The following is a 13,800-nucleotide window of genomic DNA, read 5'->3' as shown; positions in this document are numbered from 1 at the left end:
TTTTATAGCAGAGAAATAAAAAACAATTTTCATTTTATCCATTAATTAAGATAATTCATTGTCAATTCAAGTAAATAGCTTACAAAATGGTAATATCAACATCAATGAGATTTTACACACAGATAAATATTTAAAATCCAAAAGTTCGCAAATGTGTGACACCAAGAACAGTGATTACGTAAATGATTGTTTTGGACCGGAATAAAATTGTTTTCAAAAATTCAGTCTTCCCATAAGATAACAGAGTTGTACAGTACTCATATCAATATTGATTTTTTGGAAGGGTTTGAATGGCTTATTCGTTTTAACGTTGTAACATGATTTTTAAGAAAAAAGTTTTAGGACTTGAACATGTCAAAAGCGCCATTGTCCATGTTATTTTTTAAGAATTCAATCTCCGCATTCAGATCCTTCATTTCCTTCTCCTGCTTCTTTATGGCATTCTGCGCTAGATCAAAGTCAGGGGGCAAGTCTTTAAATTTGGCTAAAGCTGCATCAAGTCGAGCTTCCACTTTCTTTTCTTTCTCCAACTTTTCCAAGTAGGCCTTCACTTCCTTATACTCTTTGAAACCTACGAAGAATTTCTCAGCTTCCTAGAAAAATACGATTTTCTCTAGTATTTTAACTATATATAAATGTGACAGGTAATTGTACTTGGTCGTCGATTTCCTCCTTAATAGCTGCGACTTTCTCTTCGACAAAATCAGCACACTCGGACGGCTTGACTTCGTTGTCTTCATTGTCACTAATTGTACAAGTTTTGCTTAGAATAAGTCACAATTTTTTGATTCATATTATAATTATACCTTTCTTCAAAATCTCCTAGAAATTGTTGCTTCATTACATCAATTTGTTCCAAAATTCCATCCAGACTCTGAGATATCATTTCCATTCTGGCCAATTCTTTCTCGTAATGGGCACTTCCAAGCTCACACATTACATCGTTGCCCTCCATTCCCTCCTTAAACTGAGTAATAATTTTTTAAATAAAAAAAAAACAACATTTAGTTGAATAGTTAATTAAAAACCCTCTTACACTTGAATATTGCCCTGCTGTAGATGCAAGGGCAATGAGAGATTCTGGTTGAAGATCATTCATTCCAAATGGAAGGTCTTTTAACACATCATCATAGTTGGACACTAGAGAAGGTAAAATTTTTTGAAATTAGTTGGTTAAAATTTTTTTGAAGAAATCTTTCAATTTTTGATATAAACAGAAATAATCAAAATGAAATACAAAATACCGGAAGCTTCTAGTTGCTTCTGAGTGTTTAAAAGGGAGTTAAAAACACTGTTGGCATCAGCATCACCAGCTTCGTTAAGCATTTTCATTTGTGCAAATTTAGCGGCCAACTCTTTGCTCAGCGCGAAGGAGGCATCTCCTCCGTTGTTCTGGCTCACCCACTCGTAGGGAAACTGCAATTAATATTTCAAATTATTTCTCAAATTTATTTAAACTATTTTAATTCAATAAAAGCTGAGATATTTGCCTCAAAACCCTGTCCTGTTGATGAGCTCGGATCACTGCCTGTTTGTTTTTCCGCCATTTTTCATCGCAGTGCTCCAGAAACAGATGATTTTGACAAGACCTCTCTTCACAAGGCTGACGTAAATCTAGTTGTCGATCGGTAGCAGTCTGTATTTTTAAAAATATTACGTTTTCTAGGACAAAATTTTAATCAAAAACTATATACTGACGGAATTCAGGACGGGATCTTCAGCAGGTGGCTCAGGTGTTAGGGTCAGGTGCGCGCCCCTTTCGCGACGGCAGCCCCGCCCCTTTCGGCTCCCGATGCTATGGTGCGTAACTTCCGGCAGAGAGAACTTGTGGAGAAATGTCACAGTGAGCGAATTGGACTGAAATTTGTGTTTATGTGTGTGAATGACGTCTGGAAAAGATACCATGGGGTGAGTAAAGGTTGTCTGCGGGGGATGGGCCGGCGCCGCGGCCCCGACCCCGGCGCCGCTTGCCCTCTCCGACCTCGATCCATACTCCCGGGTTCGGAGCCAATGTTAAACCCTGGGGCTGTTTGCATGCAACTCCTTAACACATTCACTTCGTGATCGCCGCACATATCGGCCCAAGGCGTGCTCCGTCAACACTTGAGGGCTGCTGATTTTTGTTCGGGGTTGTTTGACACCGAGACGGGGTCAGCCGGCCAACCAAATAAGGCCGTGTCCGTTCTCGGCACGCGTTTTTTTTTTGCGGAGAGATGTGATGTGATCGATATTGATCAAAATCAGCAGCCACTGGCTGTTGCACCTGCTTCTAAAATTAAAATTTTCTGGGGAAAGTAGTTTTAAACTCAGACCGATCGAAGGTCTGCTTAGTTCGCTGGCCGTCTTTGGAGGGCGAAGTTGACTTCAGTATTGATTTGTCAATTTCAGCCCATTATCGTCTTTTTCCGCCAGCCCTGTTGTCATGTTAATGTTTAACTTTTAAATTTAACTGTGTTTGTGTTTAACAATTTTTATAGATTTGCTCATTAATAATTTCTGGTTAAAGCTAGACAAGTTAAGAAGGAAATAAATCACTAAAAAATTGCAATTATGTGCTCATCTTATTGATTATTTATTTTGTTACTGATATAAAGAATATTTGTCTTTGAATTCAATTTAAATATTTTCCTCTAATTTCATTGTATTTTTTTTTAAGGAGTTAGAAAATCCTTTGAAGGTTTTAAAATAATTGAATTTTACTAGCTGAAAATTGATTTATTTTAATAGACTCCTCCTTTGATGTAATGAGAAAAGTTTTGAAAACATTTTCCACATTATCTCTTTGTGGTTCGACTGAACCAAAATTATTACATAATTGCTCCACTTTAAACAACTTAATTAAAACCAGAAGCCATCGTTTTGAGTGCAACTATTAATTATTAAAGGCAATTAGCTTTTAATAGAGAGGCTTTGGCCCTTCGTCTGTGTTTAATCGCTTCAAAGGAGTTTTGCCGCCTCTGTCAGTCTCTGCACCCATCGCCGCGCCGCTAATCGAGCTAGTTCATTTTTTCCACTGCCCGCTCATCCATGCGGGGAAAATGCGGTTAAAACAACTCTTTTGATGGCACAACACGGAGAATTAAAATGATAATCGAACGAAAGTGCCGGCCACGTGCATGCATAAAAGCTGCTCATTTGTCGACACGCCCTTGCAGCACCTTAAATAGAAATCATCCTCGTCGGCAGTCGCCACACAAAAAATAATAATAAGGAAAAGGGAAAAGAGCGTCGCATATGAATTGTAAAAGAAAAGGCGTCGGCCTGATTTGCTTATGCACACACGCGTGTAAATTAATGCCCTGGCGGCTTACGTTGGCGGCACCTGCCCGCGAAAAAATTTGCAGCTGCCGCACGCAGATGCAAAATTTGGTTATAAAGTCATACGTTTTGTTTACGGTTTTTTGCGCTTTTTGAATAGGGGCACAAATGATAATTTTTAATAGCAAGATTAAAAATTTTGTTGAAAAATTTTTTGCATTTTTTAACCGGATCCGAGTTCTAATTTATGTCAGATTTATAATTGACTTTTTAAAATATTTGATAAAAATATTTATTATAAATTAATTTTTTGACATTTTTTTCTTTCCACCCATTTGTACAAAAGGAAAGAATTTGATATTGCAATAAAATAAATCTATTCAAAATTGGCTTTCATTACAAAAGCGGGGCATTATTTTTCAAGTCAAAGAATTTATAATTTTTAAATGGCAAGAACTCAATTTATTTAACGAGCCACAAGTTCACACAATTTTCTCTGCGTTTTACAAGCCATAATTGAGTAACTAATTCACAGTCGTAAAATCAATAAGCATTTCCTCCTCACCAGACTTTCAAAACTGCTCCCAGATTGCGTGCCCGCTCTCTTTATTTCTCCAAACACGGTCGCCTCATTCTCTCTTGCTTGCTTACCTCGTTGCAGTAAAAAAGTGCGACGCGAGCAGTAAAAAGACGTAAAACGAGGAGTACAAAATGCAGCGTTTCCTGTCTCTCGCTGCAAACGTGCAATTAAAATTTAGTGTCTGCGCTGAAAATTTGCCTTTCGAGCAGTGCACTAATGTGTTAACCTGCAGGACTGGCACTGCGAACACATCTTGGACGGCGTCTCACCTTTTTTTCATGCGGTCTCACGCGTGTCAAATTAATCTCGTTTGGGAAAATCAAGAGGCACTGTCGCATGAAACGCTGCTGCCCGCTCGGCTTTTGAATTCGAACGAGTATATTTAAGCAACTTTCAAGCAGGATTTAAAATGAATCGTTAATAACACATTCACATATTTAACATATTATAAAAATAAAAAGTTAAGCAAGAGTGAATAAATTATTTTTTAAGTTCAAATATTTTGAAAATTCTCAGTGCGTGTGTTTCTTGGATTAATATTATTTTATTTAAATAATTTAAATATGTTCCAATCAGAAACAAATTGACTCCGCATCATAAATTGAAGTACTTTTTATATCCTTTATTTTTTTAGCGTCTCAATAGCTTCATGCAAAGTAATGGCTATGTTTCCACATATTATTGTCTCGTCACCTATGCAGTGATAAAGGTATGCAAATTTAATTTCCGCCGACACCGATCTTGCCTTTCTGCTGGGACGCGGCTTTCTGTGTCGTCCTCCTTTGACGTCTTTAAATCCTCTCAATCCAAGTGGTTTTAATTTTTTTTTTGTTAAAAATCCAAAAAATAAGCACACACTTTTCCAGCAGGCGCTCAGATTCATTGTACGTGCGCGTGGAAAAAATGGTACAATTGAGCGAGGCGGAAAAAGCAGCAACCGGCCTTACCGCCTGCATGCGCCGTGTGTGAGCTGTGGGCTCTGAAAAGATGGAAAGAGATAGAGAGAGACCAAATAATGTTACGCTTTTCTGGACTCTTTGAAGTCCAATATTCGTTGAAATGAACTGCACAAAGCCGTATTATTGCATGTGTGTGAGTTAAAAAAACCCACTGCAGGCTCGCTTGCCAAGATCAAATCATATTTACATATTATAATAAAAAAGAAACTCAATAAATTTATATTATCAGAATAAATATTTAAGCTTTTTAGTGTGTTTGTAGAAAACTTATCAAGATAAAGATAAAATTATTTTTTCTCATTATGTATTATTCATGAATTGTAATGTGTACATAAAATTTAAGTTAATTGTTCTTTAAAACTAGTACCAAGGAGTACAACTTTCAATTAGCATTTTCATAAAAAAAAAAAACATCAATATTAAACACAAAAAAAAATGCGATTTTTCAATTAAATGAAATCCACCACCACGATCGCGAAATTATAATTTTAGCTTGCTATTGCAGACTTTTGTCAGATTTAGTAGAAATTTAACATCAACCTTTTCAGTGAAATAATCGAGCATTCCTAATGGCAACATAATGGTTTTTATCATTTATGCGCATTCGCATGTTTCAGGCGAGCGAAAAATAGTTTGCTATGGAATTTTGTACATTCAGGCTCAATTCACGCATGTTTTACGACGCACACGGCCCCGTTTATTATTCAATGGCCGGCTGAATGTCCCAATCCGCCGGCGCGTTTAATTTGGCCGCAAAGCGATTCGTGAGCGCAGTTGGCCGAAATTAAAATCTCAATTCCCACCAGTCGGTGAAATATTCAGAGCGGTTGAACGAGTCGAGGGCGCCGTCCGTACTCGGAAGTAATGCCTTGTCTTGTCGGTCTTATTATTCAACAGGACACTAATTACTTCCACTTGTGGCCCCGAAGAGCAAAGACGACGAAATAAATGGGAAAGGTCCCTGCCGTGTGCTCACAGCTCGATGATTTTAATTAGACTCCAGCAGCGCACCAACGACCCATAGCTATCAATGGGTCGTCTGCAATTTGGACGTCGTCCATGTTATTTTTGGCCGCCGAAACTAAATATCGATCCTTGGCATGATTAATGGTCCACTTTGAGCTCAGAGTTTCTTATGTGTGTGGGTGCCATTCTGCATCAGATAAGACCGCGAGTGAAAGTGAAAATGGGCGAAACTAATTTGGATTGTCGTGCCTATTGATTCTGCTGAGGGTGCACAAGTTTATCTTTAGGCATTCGAGTGCTGAGCTTTTTGCTAAAACTTCTTTTAGCAGGTTTATCGTTTTAGGCAAGATTTATTTGAGATTGAACCTTCCTTGAAGAGCAGAGATAAAAATATTATCTTTATTTTTATTGCTAAATTATTAGATCCAAATTCATTATTTACCATGACATTCATATCTTAATTCTTTTTATTTATTAGTAACACAATTCAAACCTTTCTTATAATCTGGTATTAGAGAGATTTTTTTATTGTTTCATTACTTATCATTTTTATCTCTTATATAATAGATCGTTTAATTATCAATAGAAGATAAAGTTTGGTTAGCCTGTTAAATTAATTTAACGCAAATCCAGCTTTTAAACATTCCTTTCTTTCAGCAGGAAAAAATTTCGCTTTTATCCAAAAGCAAGAGAAAATAAATCGTGGTTTGAACTGAAGGGTTCTCTTGTGCTAATTTTTAATTAAGCACTTAAAAAGCAATTAACCGTTAAAAGAGAAAAGCAAACAAAAAATTTCAGAGGGAACATTTTAAAGAGGTTCACCGAGTAGTGCATTTTAAATTTGCGGCGGGTTTTAACAGGCATTAAAATAAAATGTATGTATGTCCCGGCGAAAAATTATTGCCCGGCGCGCGAGGAGAGAATTTTTTTGTAAATGGCTCATCGCGCCAAAACTCAGTGAACCTTTTGGGGCGACTCCCACTTCGGCCACGTTCAGCCAATCAGGAAGAGCCGAGCAAGTGGTAGTGCTTGGCAGGCCGCTGGCAGCGCTGCGGGCGCTGCGGCGACCCTGGCCGGCCGGTCAAATAACAATATGGCGACGCGTTTATCTGAAATCGAGTTTTCGACGACAATTTCGGCTGTGTCGGCGGCTAAGCAGACCGTTCGGCCAATATGAAGACGTCTGACGTCGGCCAGAAATTCTTTCCGCGAGTCGTGCTCTCCGCAACGCGTATTAATTAGAGGTAAGCGTGTTCTTTTCGTGTGATATGGGGTGCTTGGAACGAGTGTTACTGATTTTCAATGAATGTTGGGACGGGGAGGCGGTATGGCCAAGGGCCAAGATTTTTTTATTTAGAATTTAAATTGTATAAATATTTATTTCTTGATTTTGTTGGTTGAAACGAGATTAAAAATTTTTTATCAGCAGGTAACCGAAAAATGGCCAGAGCGAGAGACTCTCCGAAGTCTCCGACACCGACGGACTGCTCGTAACGAGCTCGGGAAATTTCTTCCCTTCCTTGGGACAAGATCAATCTGGGACGCAACCTTATTTTTGACGCAGTTTGCAGTGAGCTGCTTTTGATTTGCATAGGAGGTGAGCTAACTTAGGATTATTGAAAAATTGGGCGAAAAATATTATTCAAAAATTTGTCTTCTTTTTATTTTTGAAAATCAAGCATTATGAAGTTATGTATTTATAATATTAGATATTTTTTCCTTTATCTAAAACTTCATTGCCATTTGCAGTTCTCCAGTGCAGCGCTTGGAAATGGACCGACGGACACAACCTTGAAAAATCAGCCTGATGTTGAAATCTGCGACACCACCTCAGCCTCCTTGACCAGCTGATGTGCAAAGAGAGGAGAACACCATCAGCTGTCAATGTGCACATCAAGATTAGAACTATAATTTGGGGGCTTTTGTTTCTGTAGGATCATGCGTAGCACACAGGGTTATTGTGTACAAATCGTAATTGTAAATAATTTTATTGCATACGAGCCTTGATGAATAAATATTGTTTATAATAACATTAATTTTTTTACATAATGTGACTGTATATTATACTGAATATAAATTCCCCATTTTATGGAAAAATTTGTTCTTATTTTCAAAATTTTTATATATTATGTGTCGCCAAAACACACATGACTTTAGATTATGTCATTTCAGTAGACCTCCGAAAGATGTTTCTGCTTATTTTCTTTTTCTTATTTTTTATGACTTGAGCACAATAAACGTAAATAAAAATTATATTTTTAGTGTAATAAACAATGCAGGTGAGATTTCAATATCATTTTTATAAATAACAAGTAAATTCAAAATACACAAGATTCTCTTGGAGATGCATGAACTCCAACTAGAAAAGAAACTCATACAAAAAAACAATATTACATCAAGGCTCGTATGCAATAAAATTATTTACAATTACGATTTGTACACAATAACCCTGTGTGCTACGCATGATCCTACAGAAACAAAAGCCCCCAAATTATAGTTCTAATCTTGATGTGCACATTGACAGCTGATGGTGTTCTCCTCTCTTTGCACATCAGCTGGTCAAGGAGGCTGAGGTGGTGTCGCAGATTTCAACATCAGGCTGATTTTTCAAGGTTGTGTCCGTCGGTCCATTTCCAAGCGCTGCACTGGAGAACTGCAAATGGCAATGAAGTTTTAGATAAAGGAAAAAATATCTAATATTATAAATACATAACTTCATAATGCTTGATTTTCAAAAATAAAAAGAAGACAAATTTTTGAATAATATTTTTCGCCCAATTTTTCAATAATCCTAAGTTAGCTCACCTCCTATGCAAATCAAAAGCAGCTCACTGCAAACTGCGTCAAAAATAAGGTTGCGTCCCAGATTGATCTTGTCCCAAGGAAGGGAAGAAATTTCCCGAGCTCGTTACGAGCAGTCCGTCGGTGTCGGAGACTTCGGAGAGTCTCTCGCTCTGGCCATTTTTCGGTTACCTGCTGATAAAAAATTTTTAATCTCGTTTCAACCAACAAAATCAAGAAATAAATATTTATACAATTTAAATTCTAAATAAAAAAATCTTGGCCCTTGGCCATACCGCCTCCCCGTCCCAACATTCATTGAAAATCAGTAACACTCGTTCCAAGCACCCCATATCACACGAAAAGAACACGCTTACCTCTAATTAATACGCGTTGCGGAGAGCACGACTCGCGGAAAGAATTTCTGGCCGACGTCAGACGTCTTCATATTGGCCGAACGGTCTGCTTAGCCGCCGACACAGCCGAAATTGTCGTCGAAAACTCGATTTCAGATAAACGCGTCGCCATATTGTTATTTGACCGGCCGGCCAGGGTCGCCGCAGCGCCCGCAGCGCTGCCAGCGGCCTGCCAAGCACTACCACTTGCTCGGCTCTTCCTGATTGGCTGAACGTGGCCGAAGTGGGAGTCGCCCCAAAAGGTTCACTGAGTTTTGGCGCGATGAGCCATTTACAAAAAAATTCTCTCCTCGCGCGCCGGGCAATAATTTTTCGCCGGGACATACATACATTTTATTTTAATGCCTGTTAAAACCCGCCGCAAATTTAAAATGCACTACTCGGCGAACCTCTTTAAGCTTTTTTTCCTTCTTGTGGGGAAAGCCTTTTAGAAATTTGTCGACACGACAGGGGGCACGTGGGGAGAAATTCATCAAGTTTTGCCTTGGTGAGAGGGTTTAACATGCAGGGAGGGGCCTCGTTTGGCTCGGCTTTAGTCGCTCACATTAATCTCACCACACCTGGGCCCGTGTGTTGAATAATTTCGTCCGAGTGCAAAGTTTGAAGCGGACAAACGAGCGTATTTGTTTTCTGAAAAGTGGTGAATGTTTTCCAAGTACAAATCTGGCCATTGTGCAGCGGTTGGCTGGACTGGAAAAATCCCGGCGTAAAAATTCTTTAAGACTTCCTAGGGGCCAATGATTATTACATACAAGGCGTGCGTGAGGCAATATTGGTTTTCTTTTCCGTACCCACAAGAGTTGCACTACATAACAGTTTCGTGTACGCACACCCAGCCGTTTACGTTTTTATATTTTCTTCCCTTTGTGTGCAAGCAAGGCGAAAAGGTCAATCCGCGCTCTGTTCGGGGGTGAAAAGGCCTTGGCGTGTTGTGCGTTCGTGGTGGGTGGAATCGCACCCTTGTGACGAAAAAAGGAAGAAAAGGCAAGAAAGGTGGTCGGTGCCGAAAGACTAGGCAGGCGAGCATTCACTTCGCTTCTATTGAGCAACATTGTTTTAAGTAAAAGTTGGCAGCCGTGGCTGAAATTCATCTGAAAGAACATCTCTTTGCCAAATGAGTGTAATTTGTTGCTCTCTGTCGTTTCCATTATATAGATCCAAATCTAAGTAAAAAAAATCATTTTTAAAGATAACAAGCTTACATTATGGAAATGCTTTTTCAACTTATTTTGGTTGGAATTTGTCTATTAAAAAATTAATGATACTGAGAAGAACAATTTTTTTAAAAGGAATTAAAAAAAATATATATAATTTTTGTCTAAATGTATTGCAATGGTGAGAATAATTCCATAAAAATTCTAAAGATATTTAGCGATAACCATTTAAAATTGGTTGTTATTAGACGCAGCTATTTTTGAAAATTATTCTGATCAAACTTTTTTAATTTATAAAAATAATACCATTTCTGCTTCCCTTAGTTGATCAATCAACCAATTTCACGGTGACACAATTGCATGTAAAAAGTTTTCTTTCCGCTAAAAATTAGTGCTGGAAAAACCGCCTGAGGAATAAATTGCGAAATTCGCAAACGTGTTCAAAGAGCACCAACGCCGAGTAAGAAAGTTTTGAAATGGAAATTATATCTGACAAACTTTTTTCCTCTCAGCAAAGTTCGGTCTCGGCACCAGGGCGCAGTCTCGCAACATTGAATAGATATTTGACTCAACAAGAACTTTGATATATTCATACAATGGTTTAGCTGTTCTGGCAAGCCAGTTCATTTCACTATCTCTGGAGCTCGGCACGAGTGATGCACGGTGGTTCTCAAACATCCGCCTTGTTCGCTGCCAATCGATATTTATATGTTCGGGTTGCTCTTGTGTTGGGGGTGCAACACGATGCTCTTTTAATTCAGCCGGTTGCTGCTGCAAAATTGGAGCAGTAAATTGTTGTGCGCGCCTCCAGCTGTCTCGTTGCAACGACGCGAAATGAGGTGGCAACCAATAAAAATGTCCGCGCGTGAATAATTGGCCGCCGCTGAAATATGAGTCGATGCACCGCTTCCCATCGCCATTTTTCACTTAGTTTGAATTATTTATCCTTTCCTTTACGTTCTTCTCCTTTTGATTAAGGTTTATCGGCGTGGCTGCTCAGGCTGCTGCTGTTATTTATACACTGTTGAGGTTTCCTTTGGCGTGTATGCAACCTCAAACCCACCTGACCGCAATGCTTTTAGCTCTCGTGCTTTTGAAAATACATTATTTGTACTCACTAATTTTATTATTTTGAAATATACTCTATTAATTGTTGCATAATATATGTTTGCTGCAAAATAAAGTATATTTTTTAAATATGATAAAAAGGCTATAAAAAATATCAGGATTTTAACACTCCTCCAAGAAAAAAACATTGCAAAATTTAAATGTAAGTTCAAATTTTTGATAAACAATACACATGTAAAAGTTTTTTCCTGAAAATCTATTCGACTGTTTGACAAATTTCCAGCTCAAGCCCATGTGTTTTGCAATCACGAGCAGTAGATCGTCATCAATTTCTCTCTTGTGCTCGCTTTTCCCTCTCGTTTTCGAGAAACAGGGGCCCGAATTTGAGCCTCGCCGTTGCTTACCACTCTGGCAAGTGCTCTTGAATGAAAACAATTTTCGAGCGGCCGATTCCAGATAAAGAGCTGCGTGTAATTACCCGTTCCGTTCGTCGCTTTGTTTGCCAGGAGCATAATGCGGACATTTGTCGGCTAATGGATTAACAAGATCTTTTGAGCAGCCCTTTCCCTTCGCAGCTCACGCACGAGTTTTTACGAGCGAATGAAGTGCATAAAAGAACGCACAACCTGGCGTGGAACTCGAGTTGATCCATTTACGAGAAGTTTCCGAGCGTTGCCGAAATGTAGATCCATATTTTTACGAGAGCTGGGCTCGCACTTACATACCTTTGACGTGCGCGAAGGGAAATGTACACCCGGAGTCGGCAAGAGAAGGAGGGCGCAAAAAGGAGTTGGCGGAAAATAAAAAGAGGATGCCATTGTCGTCATTACAATGCCCATAACAATATAATAAAAGCTGCTCCAGTTTTGCGCGCAAACCAGGCGCACCACGATGAAGGATAATAATATTTTTATTGATCTAGAAACATATGAGCGCCCTCGGCAATGCTCTTTTAATGTCCGGTGAAGATTTTTTTCTCTAGTGAAGAAGGTCATCTCTTGTTGAGAGCAATTTCTAGCAATAAAAATGAGAATTAATAATTATTTTTCATAGTTTAAATAGATCAACGTCAGCTTATTTTCAATATTCTCACCGAAACGGTTTTAACGGAAACTTCTGTTATTTTTTAAAAATAATAATTTTTTTATATTTGTATCAGTTTATATTTAAAAGGGGCAGAAATAAAGCAAATTAAAATTTACTCTAAATTCTCCTATGTTAGATCTAAGCACAAATTTATCAAGTTTTGCCTCTATTTAAAAAAAAAAAAACTTTGAAATCCTTTGTATTGCTTATAAAAAATAATAACGGGAATTTTTGTCTCTGAAGGTTTTCTGATCTCAGCAAGCTTGAAGACGTGTTTTGAAAGTGTGATGGTCGTAACCATTATGCGGTTTTCGGTTGCATTACGTTTGAACCTGGGCTTTTATTTTTATTGTCGTGCCAGTTTAGCTGGTCAGGTTTTCTTTTGCACACCAGAGTGAAGTTGATGATACACTCTCGCGAGATTAAATTGGCCTTCAGCCCTCTGCTGATTTCATTTTAAAACAAGCCGGGTGTACTTGCTTAAATATCATTTGCCGAAATGCTGTTAATATGGATTTTGCAGGTCAGTGAACTGCGAGATAGGGAGCGCGTATTTCGCACACCTGTCCGCCCGCCTGCTCTGCTGGCGAGTATATTTACAAGGAGAAGCACTCTGCTCTGCACCCGGTCCGCTTGCGATGCGGTGATAAAAGCTGCTGCGCTGGACACGGCACCGACTTCTTTTTATTTCCTCCTTTTTTATTCTCACGCTCTTGCCCGCTGCAGAGGGAAACACATTACGAGGCATAAAAAATACAGGCTACATAATACTAAAGCGCCTGTTTGAGCAGCACCCGCTCGTAAATAAACCGAAATTTTAAACACGGCGTCCAGCAGCGAGAGTGAGTCTAATTTGGCATTCGATCAAAGGCTAGATGCAATTTTTCTCTCGGCAAAGAGGCTCTTCGGTGCTGATGAGCAAAGTGTGAAATCACGACTTGTGGGTTCATCAGAGTGGCGGCAACTTGTTTGCAAACACGCAAACTATGGCAGTAATCAAACCAGAGAGGCCATACAAGATTTATTCAAGTTGTGTCAAAGTGTAAATTGAAGGGAAAACGCAAGGAAAACGGATTTAATTATTATTTAATTACTACTGAAATATTTATTTACAAGTACGGAATATGCAGGCAAATAGAGGAAAATTTAAAAGAAATTTTGATATTAATAAATAATAATACAATAACCTAATAAGTAGGTTATATTGTATTTTTTCAAACAGACAAAATGCTGGTTTGCTTCATTCGTGGACAAGTTGAATCAAATAAAATTTTGTTTTAATAGAGATTAAATCAAATTGACAAAGGTGGTACCGCAATTTTCAATCACATCGACAGTGTGCCGTGCAGCGCAGTGGTAATGCTTAATGGTACTTTGATCAAACAACGAAGCCACCGCAGATTTCTTTCCAATTACAACCGCAACCCCGCCGAGAACACGCAGCCCATGTGAAGGTTGAAGGGAATCAGCGCACCGTAGTCATTAGGCGGGCGTTATTAAATTTCTCAGTGGCGAGACGACGACGATTTCGC

At 38.7% G+C, this 13,800-nt stretch overlaps 2 protein-coding genes and 2 long non-coding RNA genes across 5 annotated transcripts in view; 2 read left to right on the top strand and 2 right to left on the bottom strand.

The window, feature by feature from the left end:
• Nucleotides 1-32: 32 nt before the first annotated feature.
• On the bottom strand, nt 33-1,858 carry LOC132203639 (uncharacterized). 2 transcript variants are annotated; one of them, XM_059631543.1, is made up of 7 exons: nt 1,699-1,858; nt 1,491-1,636; nt 1,245-1,416; nt 1,037-1,140; nt 807-967; nt 655-745; nt 33-593 (listed from the first exon to the last, which is right to left on the bottom strand). In XM_059631543.1, exons 2-7 carry the CDS (start codon nt 1,545-1,547, stop codon nt 339-341), a joined length of 840 nt encoding a protein of 279 aa, XP_059487526.1. In that variant the 5' UTR covers nt 1,548-1,636; nt 1,699-1,858; the 3' UTR covers nt 33-338. The 2 variants fall into 2 exon arrangements, with proteins under 2 accessions (XP_059487526.1, XP_059487527.1); XM_059631544.1 differs by having other exon boundaries at nt 1,695-1,713.
• Nucleotides 1,763-13,800, top strand: part of LOC132203635 (homer protein homolog 2) — a 98,705-nt gene continuing 86,667 nt past the window's right edge. Inside the window, exon 1 of the mRNA XM_059631540.1 lies at nt 1,763-1,908. Within this exon, the coding sequence (XP_059487523.1) occupies nt 1,883-1,908 (26 nt within the window). The 5' untranslated portion in view covers nt 1,763-1,882. The remainder of the gene's footprint in view (nt 1,909-13,800) is intronic.
• Nucleotides 6,856-7,758, top strand: LOC132203578 (uncharacterized). The gene is made up of 3 exons (XR_009442448.1): nt 6,856-7,007; nt 7,190-7,360; nt 7,513-7,758. It is a non-coding gene; the product is annotated as an uncharacterized LOC132203578 (long non-coding RNA).
• Nucleotides 8,055-9,073, bottom strand: LOC132203539 (uncharacterized). Its single transcript, XR_009442446.1, has 3 exons — nt 8,922-9,073; nt 8,569-8,739; nt 8,055-8,416 (listed from the first exon to the last, which is right to left on the bottom strand). It is a non-coding gene; the product is annotated as an uncharacterized LOC132203539 (long non-coding RNA).

Source organism: Neocloeon triangulifer, unplaced genomic scaffold (genome assembly GCF_031216515.1).
Source record: "Neocloeon triangulifer isolate White Clay Creek 2 clone unplaced genomic scaffold, ASM3121651v1 ptg000017l, whole genome shotgun sequence".
In the NCBI taxonomy this organism is placed as follows: domain Eukaryota; kingdom Metazoa; phylum Arthropoda; class Insecta; order Ephemeroptera; family Baetidae; genus Neocloeon; species Neocloeon triangulifer.
The sequence above is the reverse complement of the archived record's forward strand: the minus strand, read 5'-3'. Positions and strand labels throughout refer to the sequence as shown.

Bases quoted from the DNA above. Each gene is read 5' to 3' on its own strand.
- LOC132203639 (XM_059631543.1), bottom strand. From the start codon at position 1,547: ATGGCGGAAAAACAAACAGGCAGTGATCCGAGCTCATCAACAGGACAG. The intron at 1,417-1,490 runs GCAAATATCTCA...TATTAATTGCAG, and splicing joins CAACAGGACAGGGTTTTGAG to TTTCCCTACGAGTGGGTGAG. The intron at 746-806 runs GTATAATTATAA...TTGTACAATTAG, and splicing joins CTAGGAGATTTTGAAGAAAG to TGACAATGAAGACAACGAAG.